This window comes from Pholcus phalangioides, unplaced genomic scaffold, assembly GCF_987345545.1.
Source record: "Pholcus phalangioides strain wild (caught in Gottingen) unplaced genomic scaffold, Ppha-v1.0 ptg000024l_1, whole genome shotgun sequence".
Taxonomy (NCBI): domain Eukaryota; kingdom Metazoa; phylum Arthropoda; class Arachnida; order Araneae; family Pholcidae; genus Pholcus; species Pholcus phalangioides.
Window position 1 is genome coordinate 20,720,076 of NW_028301616.1, and position 19,161 is coordinate 20,739,236.

General features: G+C 39.0%; 1 protein-coding gene and 2 non-coding genes across 3 annotated transcripts; all 3 read left to right on the plus strand.

Annotated features, from left to right (window-relative positions):
* The first annotated feature begins 8,871 nt into the window (after positions 1 to 8,871).
* TRNAH-GUG (transfer RNA histidin (anticodon GUG)) lies at positions 8,872 to 8,943 on the plus strand. The gene has a single exon. It is a non-coding gene; the product is annotated as a tRNA-His (tRNA).
* A 6,458-nt stretch (positions 8,944 to 15,401) lies between these two features.
* On the plus strand, positions 15,402 to 15,473 carry TRNAH-GUG (transfer RNA histidin (anticodon GUG)). The gene has a single exon. It is a non-coding gene; the product is annotated as a tRNA-His (tRNA).
* Positions 15,474 to 17,439: 1,966 nt separating this feature from the next.
* Positions 17,440 to 17,952, plus strand: LOC149068965 (dynein light chain Tctex-type protein 2B-like). The gene has a single exon (XM_089250331.1). The coding sequence runs from the start codon at positions 17,440 to 17,442 to the stop codon at positions 17,950 to 17,952; it is 513 nt and encodes a 170-aa protein (XP_089106457.1).
* Positions 17,953 to 19,161: the final 1,209 nt, after the last annotated feature.

Here is a 19,161-nt window from a genome sequence, read left to right on the forward strand (position 1 = left end):
GTCTCTACCAGATTTTAAAACACAAAACTGTGTATTATTATAAAACAAAGAAGAAAAAGAGGAGACGGGGCAGCCCACGCCAACGACTCCATGGGGAAATACAACGTTATGATCGTAGGTGATGATGATGATGATCTTCAGACCTCTCCGGGACCATCAACAGAAACGGTTTATTGGCTACAGTGCCACCACATCGCTCATCGTAGTAGTTGTTGTTGTTGTTGTTGTAACAGCGTCTGCAGCACGAAAATGTGATGATGATGGGGGAGAGGGAAACGATCCCATCCATGGTTTGCCGATGGGATTGTTTCCATCTGTGATACTTGGATGTTGCTGATGGAGTGAGTCTGATGAGTCCACCCTCTTCTTTTATAGACCTCCAGACATCATGGTGCCATGCGGCGGGATTCTAGACCGTTGTGATCGCCAAAATGGCGTTATGTAGGACGAAAATAATTACTGTACTAAAGTTATCTACGGAAGGGTTCAGGGTTCTGTGAATTTGAACACATGTTTTAGGGTTCGGAAATAATACAACAAGTTCCGCGGTCACGAATTAGAATTGCTGGTCAAACTTCCAAAAATTGCAAAATCAAATAATAGATGCCCGAATCAATATTTCACATGCCGAGAAATATTATCACTACATTTACCAAACTGAAAAATTCTTAAAAACAAATTGATCTATTTTTACATATAAAAGTATCGAATGTTGTATAATTTAAAAAACCGAAACTTTGAGAGAAATATGCAAATTAAAATGGAATATGGTCACCAAATAACCTTTAAATGCGTAGCTTTGCAAAAATGCAAACTTACCTTCGAAAGTTCATTACTGCAGCAACCAGTTTGAAAATAAAAATTCAGAATCGACTTTTTACATAAGATGGTCATTTTCTTCCCATTTTAAGTCCTGAATTTGCTGGTAGATGTCTCCATTAACTACAACAACTCGTTATTTGTTGCAGAGCATATGTGTCTGATTTCGTTAATTTGTTAAAATGTTTTGTTTGCATTTCTTTTTTTTACCATGAAGATTTTTTCACCCATCATTTTTTACCCATCAACCCGATTTTTTGAGTCACTGAGAACGGAGCTATATATTTAGAATGTGATATTATTTCAATATATCTATTTTATGGGGCTCCGTGTGGCAACTTTAAGGCCCTGAATAAGCAGCGCGATTTGAGCTCGATTTTTTAAAAATGATTTTTCATTCTTTGTATACGTGCCATCAACTATGAAAGAAAAATTATCAGCTCACAAAAAAAAATTGAGCATTTAAATGTTAAAAATCTAAAATATTAGTCGAACCGCTAATTAAAATTCTCAACGTTGTCAGTGTCGGAAAAGTCATTAAGTTGCAATTCATCTAGTGTATAGAATCATAGCCGATTTACGGTAGGGGATAGGATAGGGTGGCCAGATCATGCGACTGAGAAATCAGGATAAATCCCGATAAAAACCGGGACATCTTTAATCGGAAATCTCTAGCAGGGCCGTAGCTAGACATTCCTGTGCCCTGTGGAATAATTTGAATTTATGCCCCTTCTAGACCATTTAGACCCCCTCTGGGCACCCTCCAAGTGGGCCCTGTGTGGGTGCACGTGTTGTACCTGCCTAGTTACGGCCCTGATCTCTAGTGTCGAATTATAAGCCAATACATAAAAGTGCCTATTGGCTCTAAAAGCCTAGGCCTCTCTAGTACGGTTCTTCAATCTTATCTCTCATTGTAGACCGCTGAAATTTAGTGGAAATTTTCGTGAACAAGTATAAATTGAAGAAATAATTCGCGAACCGGTGAATTAAAAAAAATATAAGGAGGAAAAAAGTTTTCCTATAACCATCTGACTTATTACATTCCATATTTATACTTTGTGTTATTATAAATACGAGAAACGTCACACACAGAGAGAGAGAGCTAGAAGGGATCTTGCTGCCACTTATTGAATAACAACAATCCTAATCCTAAATCCTAAATATGTCATAGTGGCCTGTGAGTTCCGACTGAAATTGGCAAACAGTGCATACCCCTGAGTCATTTCTTAGCCATCCTGGACTAGTAGTGCGATTTTCGCCATGGTTGTATATTTCAGTATTTTTTAAACTACTTAGAGTTTAATATTACCCATATTGGGTTATTAATCTAGGGGAAAAGGAAGCTTAAGCAGGCAGGAAGTTGATAAAAAAAAAAAAAAAAAAAACGAAACACAGAAAGTCACTTAACAGGGCTGTGACAGAACGTGACTTCATCAGCCTGTTAAGTCGTCATTCAGTTATAATCGAAGGGTTTTTTTTTTAAACATTAATTACTCATCATATTGCATATATTACCCATCCTCATTTTTAAATCTAGCGTCAACTGTATTAGTAAATGCAATTATATCTTATTAATATAGAGGTTAGCTATGATTATTTGATTAAATATATATTACCTACAAAAATTTGATATTTTATAGTTGATCTAATTATTAACACAAAATATAGAAGTTGCTTATACAGGGTGATCATCGAAAAAGCCCTTATTTCAAAATTGAATATCTCTACAACAAAGATCAATAGAATTATGCGGTAAACGGTACGTTCATTAGCAAAACTGTAAGAATACTGTACAGAAATTTCGAAAATTTAGTTTTTTTTTAGTTTTTTAAAATTAAAAAAAAAAACAAAAAAACTGGAGATTTTGGGGTTCCGAAAATCCTCATTTGTGTGAAGAGAAACCCCTTCTTCGTGCGAGAAACGATTACTACTGAACGTTACGTTACAATTTTGGAACAATTTGTCAGCACACATGGCGCATACCGCAGCCCATGCAGTAACTTTAGGCGAACCGTAACTTTAGGCGTTTCTCTTCACACAAATGAGGATTTTCGGAACCCCAAAATCTCCAGTTTTGTTTTTTTTTTTTTTAATTTTAAAAAATTAAAAAAAAATTAAATTTTCGAAATTTCTGTACAACATTCTTACAGTTTTGCTAATGAACGTACCGTTTACCGCATAATTCCATTGATCTTTGTTGTAGACATATTTAATTTTGAAATAAGGGCTTATTCGCTGATCACCCTGTATTTGTTTATATACATTTTTTACAATCCCGGTACCTCCGGTCTTTTCATAACCAAAAAGTTTTTGGGTCTGGAAAAAGCTGATATCTGATCTTTGGGGTAAGTAGATATTTCCCCAAAATGTTGGTATTCTGACTCTTCAAGATTTTGGAAGAGATTATTAGCCAGCTTTTGAGCAAAGGCGTGTATGGTGGGCATTCCTACATCGTTTCTTATACTTCTATTCCTGATGAACCAATTGGCTCCCAGCATAGCTCTTATTGTTTTGTTTTGATATTGTTCTAGTTTAACCATGTGTTGATTGCTCGAGTAGAGCCACACTGGTGCAGCTTATAAAAGTATGGATCTGATAGCCATTTTGTATACATTTAATTTGTTTTTGATTGTTAATGTTGATCCTCTTGCAAGTATGCGTTTCAAAGTGTATTTTGCTACGTCTGCTCTTTGTATTACATAATTGCGTTGTTGCACAAATGTCAATCGTTTGTCAATTATTATTCCCAGGTATTTAGTACTTATAACAGGTTCAAATTGAATAACAACAAAACTATCTTATAATTCTTGAAATAAAATAGGGTTGTTTTTTTTTTTTTTTACCGATATGTAGAATAAAAATCAACAACATGATGGTATGAAATTACATTTTTCTTATTTTTGTGCTGCATACCAATGTAAATTTTATGCACCAAAATACCGGTTAATATATATTTTGATGTTTATGAAAAGTCATCGAATAAAAAATATGAAAAAACACATTAACCGGTACTTTGGTACATAAAATTTATACCAGTATGCAGCACAAACAAATAATCATAACACATTTTGTTCGTTTTCATACCATTTTAAAACCAATAAGTGACTTCACTTATTATAATAAATAAGTAAATTATAACGGATAATTTCGTTTTTACTTGATAGGTAGCAGTACAAATCCCACAGTGTTGTGATGAATATTACTTTTTCCCGATATTTTTGTGTTAAAAAAAAATGCTCGTAAATATTTAAATATTTTCAACAATTTTAGAGCCAATCACAGAATTTTTGTCCCTTCCGGACACTTTATATACCTTATAATAGAACAGGGCTGGACAAATCACAAAATAAATCTATTAGCCAAAAATATTTTTGTACAGTAGTTGTAAAAGAAAGTTTTCACCAGAAGGAAAAGATCCGACTATTAATTCTTCTTTTGACTTTTTCAGGGCATAGTGACCCCCCCCCCCCCATCCCCATACTTCATGTTGGCAGATGTGCTGCTATAAATTCCAAACATTTTGTGCTGCTCTCAGCTTATAATTTAGTCACTACACGAAGAAAATTTTAGGCGCCAATACCAATTTTTAGCCACCATGGTGACTTGGCGCCTGGGATTTGTCCAGCCCTATAACAGGGCCATATAATATATAGTTTTTATGTCACGATGTTATAGTCACTTCGGCCATATCATGCGACCATGATTCAACTACAAATCCAATTGGAACATCTGTTCGGGTCCATAGATGACATACAGCGGTAATGCTTGCAAGGTATAGCCCGATCTTCAAGATAAAATTCCAAAAGCCCGCTAACCCACTGAATTTGGTCATTTTTGGCTCGAAAGATTTTATTCGCGAATAAATATTTCCTTCCACCATTAAGAAAAAGAAAGTGATGGCTAGCTAATGGTCATTTAGGCGGAAGTCCACTTGGGCGAGTATTATCTTCTCCTCAAAACGCCAAAACCTGTGATTTGTGGTCAATATTTATGTCAAATCGTTCAAGCGACTGGGTACTTACCATACAAATGGGCTGGACCGGCGAACAAACCATATATTTATGCCAAATGGACGTATTTCAACAGGTCAACGTATAATTATCCATAGTCCTTCACTTCCTGGACATCAGGCCTTAAGTGATCATCGCCATATTGGATTAAGTCCTTTTTTTTCATATATTTCAAAGATATCGACCTGCAATTTATAGCACTCTTGGCGACATGTAACGACACCAAGACCCGGATATTTGGCGCCAGTTCCTTGCGGGGTGGTCATTAACGAGAAGTGAACGGAAGCTCAAAACGAGGGACGGAAATGATAGCCAATATGTCTGCTTGTTTGGTGTCTGACAATGGAAATAAATGAGCCGTGGATAGCATGCTTCTTATATAAATATTATGGGGGCAGGGTCGGCAGTCGACACCCTGGGTGATATCACGCACACCAATTCGTGGTGACCATTCCGGTAAAGCCTCCGTCATGAGAGTTACGGGGTTCTGTCTCGACATCCCGGGTCTGGCCTCATGACCCCCCCCCCCCACCTTTAGCAGGGCCACTATACTAGGATCTTTGTTGGGGCCCAGTTCAGGCCGTGTCATAATGGATTTATAGTGTCGAAAAACAGAAAATGATAAGATTCGTCCTGGGAGCCTTTGCTGGCCAACCGAGCGATGGCCCGGTCCATTTCCAAGGACTTTCTAACTCGAAGGCCACCGCCAGAGAGAGACCTTGAGCACTGTCGACCCCACACTTTTGAAGGAACCTCATACTCTTTTTTCAGATTTCTTATACTAGGGGCGTCGGAAGTGTTTTGAAACTGTGGGTGCTCATCTTTAAATACAAATACAAATACAAATACAAATACAACGCCACAACAGTCCCCCCGGCTCCGACGCCACTGTCTTAGACAATAAATTTTCTAGAAAACTGAGTTTGCCTGGCCTGATATATCCCCACTGCCTGGCAGGGCTGTCTTGAGAGCATAATAGGCGACGGGCGAAATGGTTTCTCTTGCCCCCCTCCCACTCCTCATGGCTAGAAAGTACTGTGGCTTAACATCATAAATGCTTCTTCTTGAAAACTGTTATCAGATCTCTTTAATATGAGGGGAACCTTCTACATTCGAGGCCCCAGGGCAGTGTCTGGTTGGGCAAAGCTGACTATATTTCCTCGAAAAAAAAATCTGGAAATTTGTATTTCAAATACGGGACATTGCTAATCATCGCAAAGAATGATGCGAAATCACTGAAAAATCGTCAATGGTGAGAAATGAAGCATTACTGCAAATTGGAGTAGATTAAAATAATTTTCCACGAAATAAAACGTTTAAACATGATTGATATGCGAGATGGATATTCTTATTTATAGTAGTGATAATCATAATATAATTTATGAATTGATAATTTTTAATTCTTGATTTCGTTTTTTTTTTTTTTTTAAATTCAAGTGGGAGCTTCGTTGAAAATACTTGAAAAAAACGGGACATTGAAACAAAAAAGTTTGCATGGCCAAAATTACGCGAAAGTGAAATTAATAACCATGCATAATTATAATACATAATATCGCCATGTATAATTAATCACCATTTAATTTTTGTTAAATAAATAATGAGGATAATTGTCTTTAAGAAAAAAACGGGATGAAATGGAAATGATTACTTATCATGGTTCCATCTAAATGTGTCGCCATCTAACAGTGGAATTATTTATACCAAAAGATTTTGATGCGGAAAAGATTCCCCCCTCACACAATCTTTTAAACGAAAGCTTGCGACTTTTTAGAATGTGATAGTAAACCCCCGTAAAGGGTTATAAGATTCGAAAACCGAGAAAGGAGGACGCTTGCGCGTGCACAATTCGTAAGTTCAGTTTTCCCAATTTCTACACCAGATGGTGCCACTATACTAACAAAAACCCGCTGCCACAATAATTTCACCGCGTTCTTGACGAGGACATTATTCTAGTGGCTATACCTGCGCGCACAGCATTGATGATGTCATTTCTCCCAGTGTACACAATTGGGAGTTGCTCCAGACCAACTTAAACAGGATTGCAGCATAGGAAAATGAATGGAGCATGACGCTTAGCGTTGCCAAGTGCATGGTCGCTCATTTTAGCGACAACGAGCCTTACGAGTTGGATGGTGTCACTATCCCAGATGCAAGGTCACCGATTTGGGAATTCTCACTGACGAGCGGCTTAGTTTTTCTGAACATTGTTCAACGGTGGTCAAAAAATCGAATAGAATGCTCGGTTTCATTTTCGAAAAGGTCTCTTCGCGTTTTCAAAGTCATTCTTCCGCTTTTTCGAGGCTTAGTTCGTTCTAAACTGGAGTATGCTGTAAAGTTCTGGAGACCATACCTACAGAAGGACATAGACTTGGTTGAAGGGGTGCAGAGAAGAGCTACGCGTGTCCTTATTGGCACACAGGGGTAGAGTTACGCAAACACCAAACATGGCCCTCGCTCTGTCCCTTGTGTCCCTTGCAGGTCACCTTACGGCTGGGCCATGCTGGAAAAGGGGTTAAGTTATGAAGAGAGACTTCATTTTTTGAATATGTTTACATTGGATGAACGCAGGTGGCGGGGAGATATGATCGAAGTGTTCAAAATTTTTCAACGGGTTGGATAGAATAGACCTTTGAATTATTATTACACCGTCAATCTACTGCTTTTACAAGGGGACCGCAGTATCGATTGGTAAGGGACAATTCTAAGCAATGGTGTCGCAGGGAATTTTTCTCTAATAGGGTTGTCAATAAATGGAATAGCTTACCCCCGGAGGTAGTAAATTCTGACACAATCGACACGTTTAAAAAGAAATACGATAAACATGTCGGAGAAAATCGAGAAGTTACCTATACTTAGAATAAAACAACCATAAGTATTCTTTATAGACATTGTATAATATTTTATCATGTATATGTATTATTTGTTCATTTGATCATTTTTATCGCACCACGGTCATTTTCTCACACGAGGGCTAATTAGACCGGGACCTACAATTTATTGCCGATTCCGAACGGCAGGTTTGTTTTAATACTCATCGAGAGGTTTTGGTGCGCTAACCCATCGATGGGGGACTCCCTAGAATAGCAATTTTTTTCGCGTTCATATCACCGTTTCATTTGTACTCCTGTGCCAGGAAAGTTTTCTGACAAGGACGGACCGGGTATCGAACTCGTGACACCTCTAAACATCCTTTGGTACTTTAGGTGAGTATCTTATCGACCTGGGATACTGCGCTCCTATATTGTTTGTAATTGTATTTTTAATTGGGTTGCTGTATTTTTGAAATATATGACATCCATACTGGTTATAGGCATCTTTTTCTCAGCCACCTCGTTGGGCATTTTGCCTGTTGTGGCGTTGTATTTGTATTTTATTACTTCGTTCCGGGAGCAAGGATGGGGGTTTTCTTTCTACACCCTCAAAAGTTCTTTTTGTTTTTAAATCTCTTGAGAAAGTGTGTGTATTTTTATATTTTTTCGTCAAAGGAATCAGCATCGGGTGTTGTTTGCATTACCCCCTTCCTTCCACTTTAGTGCAAGTGAACTGCTGTTGGTGAGCAAACAATCGTATTCTCAAAATGTATATTTGCGGTTTTCTTACCCTTACACAAATTTTCCTTCCTTAATTTCCCTTTTGACTAAATTTTTCCCATGCATTCTGAAGAATGTGCTGCCATTTAGCGGGAAAAATACGTATTTTACAATAGAAAAGTATTGCACAGCATTAATTTCTTCATTTTTTTCAACAAAATTTTTTTGTTTGATGAATTCTCAAATTTTTCCACAAATGCTAAGAAATTTCTCACGTGGACAAATTTTATCCAATTTTTCCCACGAATATGGGAAATTTCCAATGAGTTATCATCGATATTAACCCTAGGAATATTATTTCACAGTAAAATAAAAAGTTTGGTGCTGCCATCTATACGTCACAAAACTAAATAAGCACAAATTTACATATTTTATGTCGTAAATAGTCACGCTCCATCGGAAATGCTCTAATTTATCGCGATTATCATTTGTTTTAGGATCGGCTATTGCAAGCCGTGATCGTATAGTGGTTAGTACATTGCGTTGTGGCCGCAATAACCCAGGTTCGAATCCTGGTCACGGCAAGAGGTGGTTCTTTTTTTTTTGTTTAGGTTAATCGGTAAAACTCACGGAGAAAACGCATTTTCTAGACGAGGTTTGTGTGACCTCAACCATAGGTGGAGATGTGGTCTTGAAAGTCTGGGGGAGGGGGCGGGAGTACGAGGATGATGCTGCCAGATCATATGCACCCATATACATTGGATCAGTGTTTCTCAACCGTCTGTCCTTGACATCATTTACTTGAGTGATTAGACATTTCATTTATCCTCATTCATGTTCCGTTGGTCGTGTGTTTCTCATGGGCCTTCCACCAACACCTCCTATAGCTATAGATATAGCAGTTCTTCCACTTTCTTTCGTCCAAATCGAGCACAACTCAGGTGTATCGCCACGGGCAATTTACTACCTAGGGAGTTGTGCCAGAAGAGTAAGTATCTACCTAGTAGTCTGAGAGAGAGAGAGAGTGCGTATACAGTGTTGTGTCGGATTTTCAGTGCTGCCATCTATATTTCAGAAGTGAAGGGAGTGAAGTGCAATGATTGAACAATTGTACCATTTATACAAAAATTGCCACGTTTTCAAGACAAATAAAATTTAATTGGTCGAATGGTCGACGCGTTTCATCTCTCCAATGGAGAGCCGTCATCAGGACCTCATGGTCAGAATTCGCACGAATGAGTCGTGGAGAGGTGATGTTTACGTCCATCCACCATTCGACCAATTAAATTTTATTTGTCTTGAAAACGTGGCAATTTCTGTATAAATTAAAACCAGGCAAAGTTTCTAATTTTTGTGATAATTATACCATTGTAGGCCTGTTGCTCTCTGTGGTGACACTTTTCAACGGGGAGATCAGCTCGAAGGTTGGAACCACCGAAAACCAACTGCATTGGAACCCCTACTGCCATCTATAAAATATAAAAAATGCTAAACATCAGCCTTCTTAAAAATCCGGCTGAGCTGAGACAAAAAGTACTTCGGTGGTACATAAACATCACACACACACAATTACGGTATATAAACGAGAGACCTTCCCCCCCCCCCAGATTGGGGCACATTCTTTTTACTTCACCTGCACTGACCCGTTGCTTTTCCGCGCATAGAATTTCGATATGTGTGCGTAATGACAAAAGCACATGCAATATAAATAACTTATACAATATAGGGGAATTTTTCTCTGCTTAGCAAAAAACTCTGTGCACAGGGAAGCATTCTCGGACTCTAATGTCCACACATTGCAAACCCATTCACAGGGAAAAAATGCTGGCTTTCTTTGTTACTATTGCCCACAACCAATAAACGGGTAAAACTAAAATTTCAACAGTGAGGAAATGGTTTTTTTTTTAAAATAACTACACATCACAGTATTATATTGCATATGAGAAATATCAATGAATTATAATCTCTTCTGCAACCTATCAAATAAAAATGTTATAATCCATCGATTGAATTGGTGACTGGTTTCTTGATTATATGCTCAATGCAAAAATTCAATGCAATATGATATTAATGACATATTTTTAAACGACAATAATTATTAAATTTGAATTAAATGATTCATTTTTTGTGGACGGTAAATTAAAGTTAGTAAAACGTGAAAAAGAAATTACTATTCTGAAATTCTAATAAAAAAAAATACAAATCGGTCATCATTAACCATTTTCAATCCATTGCTGGATGAAGTCTCTAAATGTTTTCATTCTGCTCTGTCTGATGCTTTCCTGATCTCGTCAATCCATCTTGCGTGGGAACACCTTCTCGGACGTTTAACACCACCCTAGAATACTTGTGGTTCATCTGTTGTCCTGTCTTGCAATATATGTCCAGCCCATTTCCACTTCAAACGTTTAATTCTTTCCATGATATCGTATACCTTTGTGTAGTTCCTTATCCAAGTGATTCGTTTTCTGTCTCTCCTTGTGAACAAATTGGTATCCAGGATATATTCCAATTACCAAGACTGACTGAATATCACGGTTCGTCGGTAGCCCGAAGGAAACTCCATTGCCATGCTTGTGAAGGATGTATGTAAGAAAAATAAGAATATTATAAAATCCTGGAAAAAGAGACAATTATATTTTCAGTAAGCTCTTTGCACAGAGTCAACATGGCCATTACAACATAAGTAATCTCCAAACACATGAGCACAATCACTCAACTTGTTGAGAATATGAAAACCTCTAGATAATTTTAAGGAAACAAACCCACTATCAGGTAGTTGCTGATTATTCCAAACTCAGTAATGCCAACTACTAAGAACAGAATTTAATTTATTTTGTCGTTTCCCAGCCCAATGAGGCTGTCTTGACGACTTACAAATAGCCTTTCTGAGGCGTTGTGAAGGAGAAACACAAGTTTGTACATGTATGTGTAAAGCATGAGTGTGTGTTTGTGTAGAGTAAACAACAGTCCAACGTCATGTCCAAAGCACAAATGTAGTATGCGCTCTAAAAGATCACAATAAGGGGGAAAAATTGAAATATTCAATATTTAAAAAAAAAAATCGTTGGTAGACAAAAACCATATAACACATACAAGAATGAGTACCATATACCAGTGGCAAAGGAGATAAAGTGGGATATAATAGTATGACTTACACAGAACAATAAAAATAGAAAAAATGCACAGTATATATATAAATATATATTTTTTCAAATCTATCTCCTCTTTTTTCTAATTCAATTCAATTTTTTTAAAATTAATTCCTTCTTTTTCTCGAAAACACTTATAACAAACGTAATAATAGAATACATAATTTTTTTTATCAGTAGAGAGTCTAGTGAGAGTGCAATACCCTTTTAGGCCTATGGTATATTGTTCTCTGTAATGGGTCGTAATCCACTATCTCATTGAGATGGCCATATTCAGAGTTCTGTAGTTTGTCATAGTGGGTCGTAGATAGCTCCTTGATGAAGTCCAGTGTAAAGGGTATATCCAGGTCTTTCCTAATGTCAGCTCCCCGTATAAATTTAGTAGGTGCCCTCACAAGAGACCTTAGGATCTTGTTTTGCTGAGATTGTAGTTTTTGCATGTTGCTATGACTTGCGTAGGCCCAGACCAGGGCTGCATATGTCATAATTGGTCGAAGTATAGATTTATATAGTATGACTTTATTATTTAAGGAGAGACGAGATTGAGGAAATGTCATTTTGGAGAACATGCCTAGGGCTTGGGTGGCCTTGTTCCTGACATAGTCAATCTGCGGACCAAAAGTCATTGACCGGTCCAGAATACAGCCTAGGTATTTTACTTTTCTCACTGGTTCCACGGCCGATCCACCAATATAGATGGGAGCGTTTGCTGGGTCCGTTTTTCTTGTGAACCAAATAAATTGGCACTTGCTGTGATTGAGCTCAATGGCGTTGATGCCACACCGATTCTCAATGGTCTCGACGATTTCCTATTATTGGTGAGTATGATGGCATCGTCAGCAAAAAAGTGCTATGTTTCCTACCAGAGGTGCAGGAATGTCGTTACTTAAAGTAAGAAGAACTGAGGCTCGCACCGGGTGCACGTGTGATAATATTCTTCCTGAAAGATTGCCTGTGGAAGAATAATATAAAATTATCTGGGAAGCTTACTTCGATTACTAAAAGACATTGTCGAAATTACTGATATTAACTTACCGTACACAAATAACAACAGCTAAAATTTCAAAGCAAACCTGACAATTAAGCTAACATTATTGTTTGTAAAAAATACTGATTAATATTGAACTGCATTGGTTTTTTTTACTGCAGCACATGATTCAGAAAGCGTTTACCGATTCTAATCGAAGAATCGTAACATTTTTATTCGATAGGTAGCAGAAGAGGTTTCAGTTCAATGATGTTTCTAACCTATACCGTATACTTATTTCTTTAGAAAGCAAATTTTTACTGAAAACTTTTATTTTTAGTTTTCTCGGTTATGGACAGAAGTATCAAAGGAAGGCTCTATTTTTGCATGGGAAATAAGTTTACAAAGCACGGTCTGTTTTAGGGTCTGAGAACAGGGCCGTCTTAAGAGCATCATGGGCCCCCGGGCCAAGTGGTTTTTCTGAGGCCCTAACAGGTAAATTCTAGAAAATTTCAATCAAATCTCATTTTTGTGAGGCCCCCGTCTGAGAATGCTTCCATAGCAAGGTTTTTTTTTTTTTTGCAACTTTACAGAAAAAAGTTCCCTATGTTTTATAAGGTGGTGTGTTATTTTCTCATTACGCACACGTTCTGTACGCAGAGAAACAACAGGTAAAATAAAAGAAAACGCGGAAATTTGTTCTGGAAAATAAAATGTATTTCCCCAATTTTCAGCAATTGTTGAATATTGGGGAAATAAAGGACTGTGGCAAATCGCATTAAACTTGAACGTATGTCGTGAAAAAGCATCCATCACGGCTCAGGAATATTTTCATTGAGAAAAATACGGGAATCTGTGACCTGAAGTACGGCAAAACACGGGATATTGTGAATTGTTTCCTTTTCAACATTGCCAGAAATCGGAAAAATCACCAATTGTTGTTGTAATAGCTGAAAATTATGAATGAGTGGAAAATAAAGGACTGCTGGAACTTTATGTTGGAACTTTTACTTTCCTCGCTCTTCAACAATTTAAGTAATAATCAGCAAATCTGTCACAAATTGCATTTTTTGGCTACAATTTACTCCATATTCACTATTGCAATTTACAACATTTTCTTCGATTAGATATGGTTACCCTAAGTATGAAATTCTAATTTTTAATAGTCATTATTGTCATAGTATAACTAATAAGTTGTTAAAGTCACATCTTCATTCAATATTTCAAGTAAAGATTACAAATTCGAATTTGCTTCGTTGAAAAAAAAGGGACAATTGTTTGTGTGTAAAGTCGGAATGGACAAAAATACAAAAATGTCCAGTAAAATACGGGACACATGGTCACGTAATACATGCTGTAAGTTAGGGATCCGGAATGAGAAAATTTACTGCCAGGATCTGTCCTCAGACCAGCATGAGACTTTTGCTCCAGTGCCCTACCTTACGGACCGTTAGTTGGGTTACAGACGGGCCCAGTCAGGCCTATGAAGAGGGTAAAAGTATAGACTGTGTTTGTGATTCAGTTTGTGTGTGCATGTAAGTACATTATGTGATGACAAGAAAAACATTTGACAAAGCCAGGGGTTCGTCTGCGTTTCCAAATTTTCCGCTTGGTTCAAAGAACAGAGGTCCATCGACAGGGCCGTCTTAAGATCATCATGGACCCCCGTGTCAAGTGATTTTTCTGATGCCCTACCTGGCTAATTCTCGAAAAATTCAACTACTTCTCCTTTTCTGAGGCCCCGGGCCATGATCGTGTGGGGCCCATGCGTTAAGATGGCACCGTCCGTCGAATCATCTCACATATTTTACTAGTTTCTGGGTTTGGAAATATTGATAAACTCTGGTTTAGGGTTTCCAACCGTCCTCCTTTAGAAGGATATGTCCTCCCTTTTTATGTCTTTTCAAGCGTCCTCCAACGTTTCGGAAAATTCGCCTTTCACAAGCATTCACCAATAGTCATCTAAATTTCCAGAATTTCTTCGTTTCGGTTTCTTTTAGCGGTTATGTTTTAGAGTTGGGAAAAATTATTATTGTGGTCAGTTTTACGGACGCCTGTGCGCTCACCCTTGGTGATGTCACTTATTCCAGTTTTCACAATAGATGGCGCCAGTATTCCGACCAGTAAAACTCGCCACAGCAATCAATTTTTCGTAACTCTAAAACAGAACTGCTAATAAAGCAGAAATGGAACAATTCCGGGAATTTCGGCGGCTAATTGGTGAATGCGTGTCGGGAAAAAAATAAAACCACAAACACATCACTGATATCAACGAAGAAATTTGTGTTTCAAAATGGAAGAAAAAATTTTTTCACCGGAAACCTGAGAAGAGGCGAAATATTTCCGAAACGTAGGAGGACTGTTGAAATAACATCAAAAAGGAGACATGACCTAAAGGAGGGCAGTTGTTAACCCTTTCCGAGAATCGCACGTGTAGTGCTGCCACCTGTGTGTCACAAAGCTAACCACAAACAAATCTTGAGTTATTTTTCTATCGATAACGGTCACGCTCAATCAACAATGCTCTAGTTTATTACGATCCCATAAAGGGGAGTACCAACCAGCGCTGCAACTGGGGGTGGGGGAGTGCAGGCGGATCTGGTGCCCGGGCGTCGGACTTGGGGGGGGGCGGCAAATTTCACTCTTTAACCTCTCCTTCGACATTACAAGGGGTTGCCAAAATGCGTGCTTGCCCAGGATGACCAAGCTTCTAGGCTGGCCCTAGTACCAACAATATAATTAATCAGCACAAAAGAAATATAGCTTCACGCAAAATCGCTAGCAGATGGCGGACCTAGACGAAGGGGGTATGAACCGCTATTACAGCGGTAATTGGGACCCTCAGTAGAGACCACGTATGGGTTCTAGGTTCTGGTAGTTTATTGTGATTACTATTTGTCATGGGAACGATAGTAGTTATTGGGCCGTGATCGTATAGTGGTTAGTACATTGCGTTGTGGCCGCAATAACCCAGGTTCGAATCCTGGTCACGGCATGAGGCGCTTCTTTTTTTCCTTTATAGGTACGAGTTCAGAATACTACGAACCAGAGGTTGTAGCTTGTAGGTCATTCTTTCAAGAGCTCTCACGCAGTGCCATCTTAACACATGGGCCCACTCGACACGGCCCGGGGGGCTTCACAAAAATGAAATTCGGTTGAAATTTCCTAGACTTTATCAGGCAGGGCCTCAGAAAAAACACTTGGCCCGGAGGCCCATGATGCTCTTAAGCCGTGATTTCCTTTAGTGCAGAATGAAAACGCCGATAGGTTAAAAAACCTGAATTTATGTTTCACATTTTTTTGGCTCTTCTGTATGAAAATTTATAGCGTAATAAATTAAAATAATGAGATTGGAATAATCCTCTGAATATCTGGTCGCAACTAGAGGGAGAAGACGGGTCTGGTGCCCAGGACGCTGGACCAGAAGTTGCGCCGAATTCACCTTTAATTGCTTCTCCTACATGCAAGGGGAACCCAAAATTCCGGCTTTGAGCCCCGGTCGACAAGATATCTAGTTGCGTCCTTGCCTGTACGCCAGCCAAGGCCGTTGCGGGGGGGGGGGGGGGGTGGACTTGGGGGTCTGGTCCGAAAAAGATGGAAAGATGGCCAAATCTACCGATCTGTTGCCTTGGTCCCCCCCCCCCCCCCGAACGAAACTTCTCTCTACGGGCCTGAAGTCAGCGCATTCCTAACAGTATTTTGGGTCTTTGGGCAAAATGAAGTCCTGAGACCCCTTACCAAACTAGGAAGTCATTGCCGTCTTAACGCGTGGGCTCACCCCGAGTACGGTTAGGGGGCATTAAGAGAAGAGGGACTCACAAAATTGGGATCTGGTCAAACTTTTTGAGAGTAAGCATGTAAACTTGCCCGGTAAGACCTGAGAAAAATCACTTTGCCCGGGGGGACCCGTGATGCTCTTAAGACGGTCTTGCTGGTAGTACCTACAGGGTGGATACTATCGACCGCCCAATAATTAATGTGATTATTTGATTTGTCTCGTTTAAATGAATAAAGTATCACTAAAACATTTGAGATGAGTTTCCGAAGATTTACACGTTGCATCTATGCAGTGCCGTCATCAACGGCACTGCATAGATCAACTTGGGCACGTCCCGGGAGCCTCAACAGAAGAGGGGTATGCACAAAAATGAGATATAGTTGAAATTTCTGATGCGTATGCCTGCTAGGGCCTCAGAAAAATCACTTGGGGTGTGGGCGCTCTTAAGACGGCCCTGCACTTATCTCCAGGGCCGTGTCAAGAGCATTATGCCACCCCCCCCAAACCAGAGCCGAGTGATTTTTCTGAGGCCCTACGTGGCAGAAACTCAGAAAATTCAACTCATTTTTCTGAGGTACCCGGGTGGGCCCATGCGTTATGACGGCACTGCTCATCGCCCCCGCGCCGGAAGGGTGCTGCTGATAAGTCTAGCCCTCGGGATCCGAGACAATCAACACCATTTTGTTTCCCCTATGCAATAAATTCATTCGCCCGGGTTCCTGTACCGGCGGATACCGAATAAGACTTTTATTTCCGAGTTCACCTCGGCTTTAAAATCCAGAAATTCTCATTTTTTGGAGACCAATGTCACAAGTAGCTTCTGCCGCGAAAAATAGATGGCAGCACTAGAAATTGGAAAGTTTTCGGATATATTTTGAATTTCTTGCACTTTTCTTTTTACGTGAATGACTAGTAAACGGTCATTACACAAATCGCAAATATGGAGTCATTTTGGACTTTTTATTTGACAATTATTTTCTAAATAATTTTTGTTGTTGTTAATCTCAGTCGTTGTAAAGGCAATCATTGTTTACGTTTCCATGGTAACGGTTCTTCAACTGTCGATATTTGCTCGATCCTCTCCTTTTTTCGTGAGACCGTGGTTTTGTTTTTGGGAGAAAGAATCGTCGTTAAATATTTTCTTATTTGAAATCGTTTCGCTCTAAACGGGATTTCGGACACCATGTCAACCCTTACAGTGGACGAAGTAAATGTCCGTCGACACTCGAGCATGTTCGACCCGGACGCCTACGAACCAGAAGTCGAAGACACGGGCACCTACTACTACGTCAAACTCGGCCCGTCCACGTCCGAAGAGAACCTCTTGAAGAAGAAGACCGACGCGGACAACAGCTACAGGCTCGAACCGACGGCCGAGATCAAACGGGACAAGATAGCGTCCATCATGACCCGCGTCCTCGAGGACAACCTGTCCGGGTGGAGCTACGACGCGTCCTCGGCGAAACGGCTGGCCGGAGACATGTCCAACCTGATCCGGAAGGAGTTCAAGGGCCTCCGTTACGGCCGCTACAGGTTCGTTTGCTGCGTGACCATCGGTCAGATGCAGGACCAGGGAATCGAGATGGCTTTCCGTTATTTGTGGAGCCCCGACCGGGACCATTACGTCGAGTGTTCGTACTCCAGGCCGGATGAATTTTTCGCGACGGCCATCGCTTTTGTTATCTACAAAGACTGACCGGCGGTGTGAGTGTTGGTAATAATCTGTGTCACCCTGGAGTGTCTCCGCAGACGTCGATTAAAGCTGCATTGTGTTGTCTCAAGTGAAATTCAGACTCGCATTCCTGGAATTTTTCTAACGTTCTCTCATTGCACCCAAATCCAGAGCCGCCCTTAGAAGTGTGAGCTAGGTGTGGTCACACCGGGGGTGGGGTCATGTGGTTTGGTGGGGGCCGCACTTGCGATAACAGAAGTGAAAAAAAAAATATTTTACATATTTTATATTTTCAATTCTGGGATTTTTCCTCGCATTAATTCCGAATTTTTTGCAATTCTTGAATTATTTCTCTCATTATTATCAATTCTGGAAATATTTCTCTCATTATTACCAATTCCGTTTTTTTCGCTCATTATTATCAATTCTGAAATTATTTCCTCTCATTATTATCAATTCTGGAAATATTTCTCTCATTATTACCAATTCCGTTTTTTTTCGCTCATTATTATCAATTCTGGAATTATTTCTCTCATTATTACCAATTATTGCTATCAATTCTGAAATTATTTCCTCTCATTATTATCAATTCTGAAATTATTTCCTCTCATTATTATCAATTCTGGAAATATTTATCTCATTATTATCAATTATTGCTATCAATTCTGAAATTATTTCCTCTCATTATTATCAATTCTGGAAATATTTCTCTCATTATTACCAATTCTGGAATTATTTGCTCTCATTATTATCAATTCTGGATGTTTTTTTTCTCTCTCTCTCTCATTAGTTATGAATTTTCATCAATTCCGGAATATTTTTCTCTGAAGAATGTTTAATTTTCATTGATAATTAACACTTATATATATAAAATTGGGGCTGAGAAGACCCGAAATTATTTTCGCCACATTTTCAATCCTCCCAGTAACGAGGCTTTTTGAATCATCATCAGCATCACTTTTAGGGTCAGGCAAAGGGTGCTCCATATAGAAATCCGTGTAAAAATTGCCGATTTTATTGTGTAAATGCGGAAATTTAGTGGGGTTTCCTGCCACATCAATCATTTTAAAAATTGTATTGAATTCTCGATTTTTGTAATATTGAGTTTGCTTAGCCCAGAAAATTAAATATGAAGTAATTTGCCAGACCTACTTTTGAGTTGGATATCCATGTAATAACATTAATTTCAACTTTTTATTTATGTCTTCTCAAGCATGAAAATGAATGTCTCCA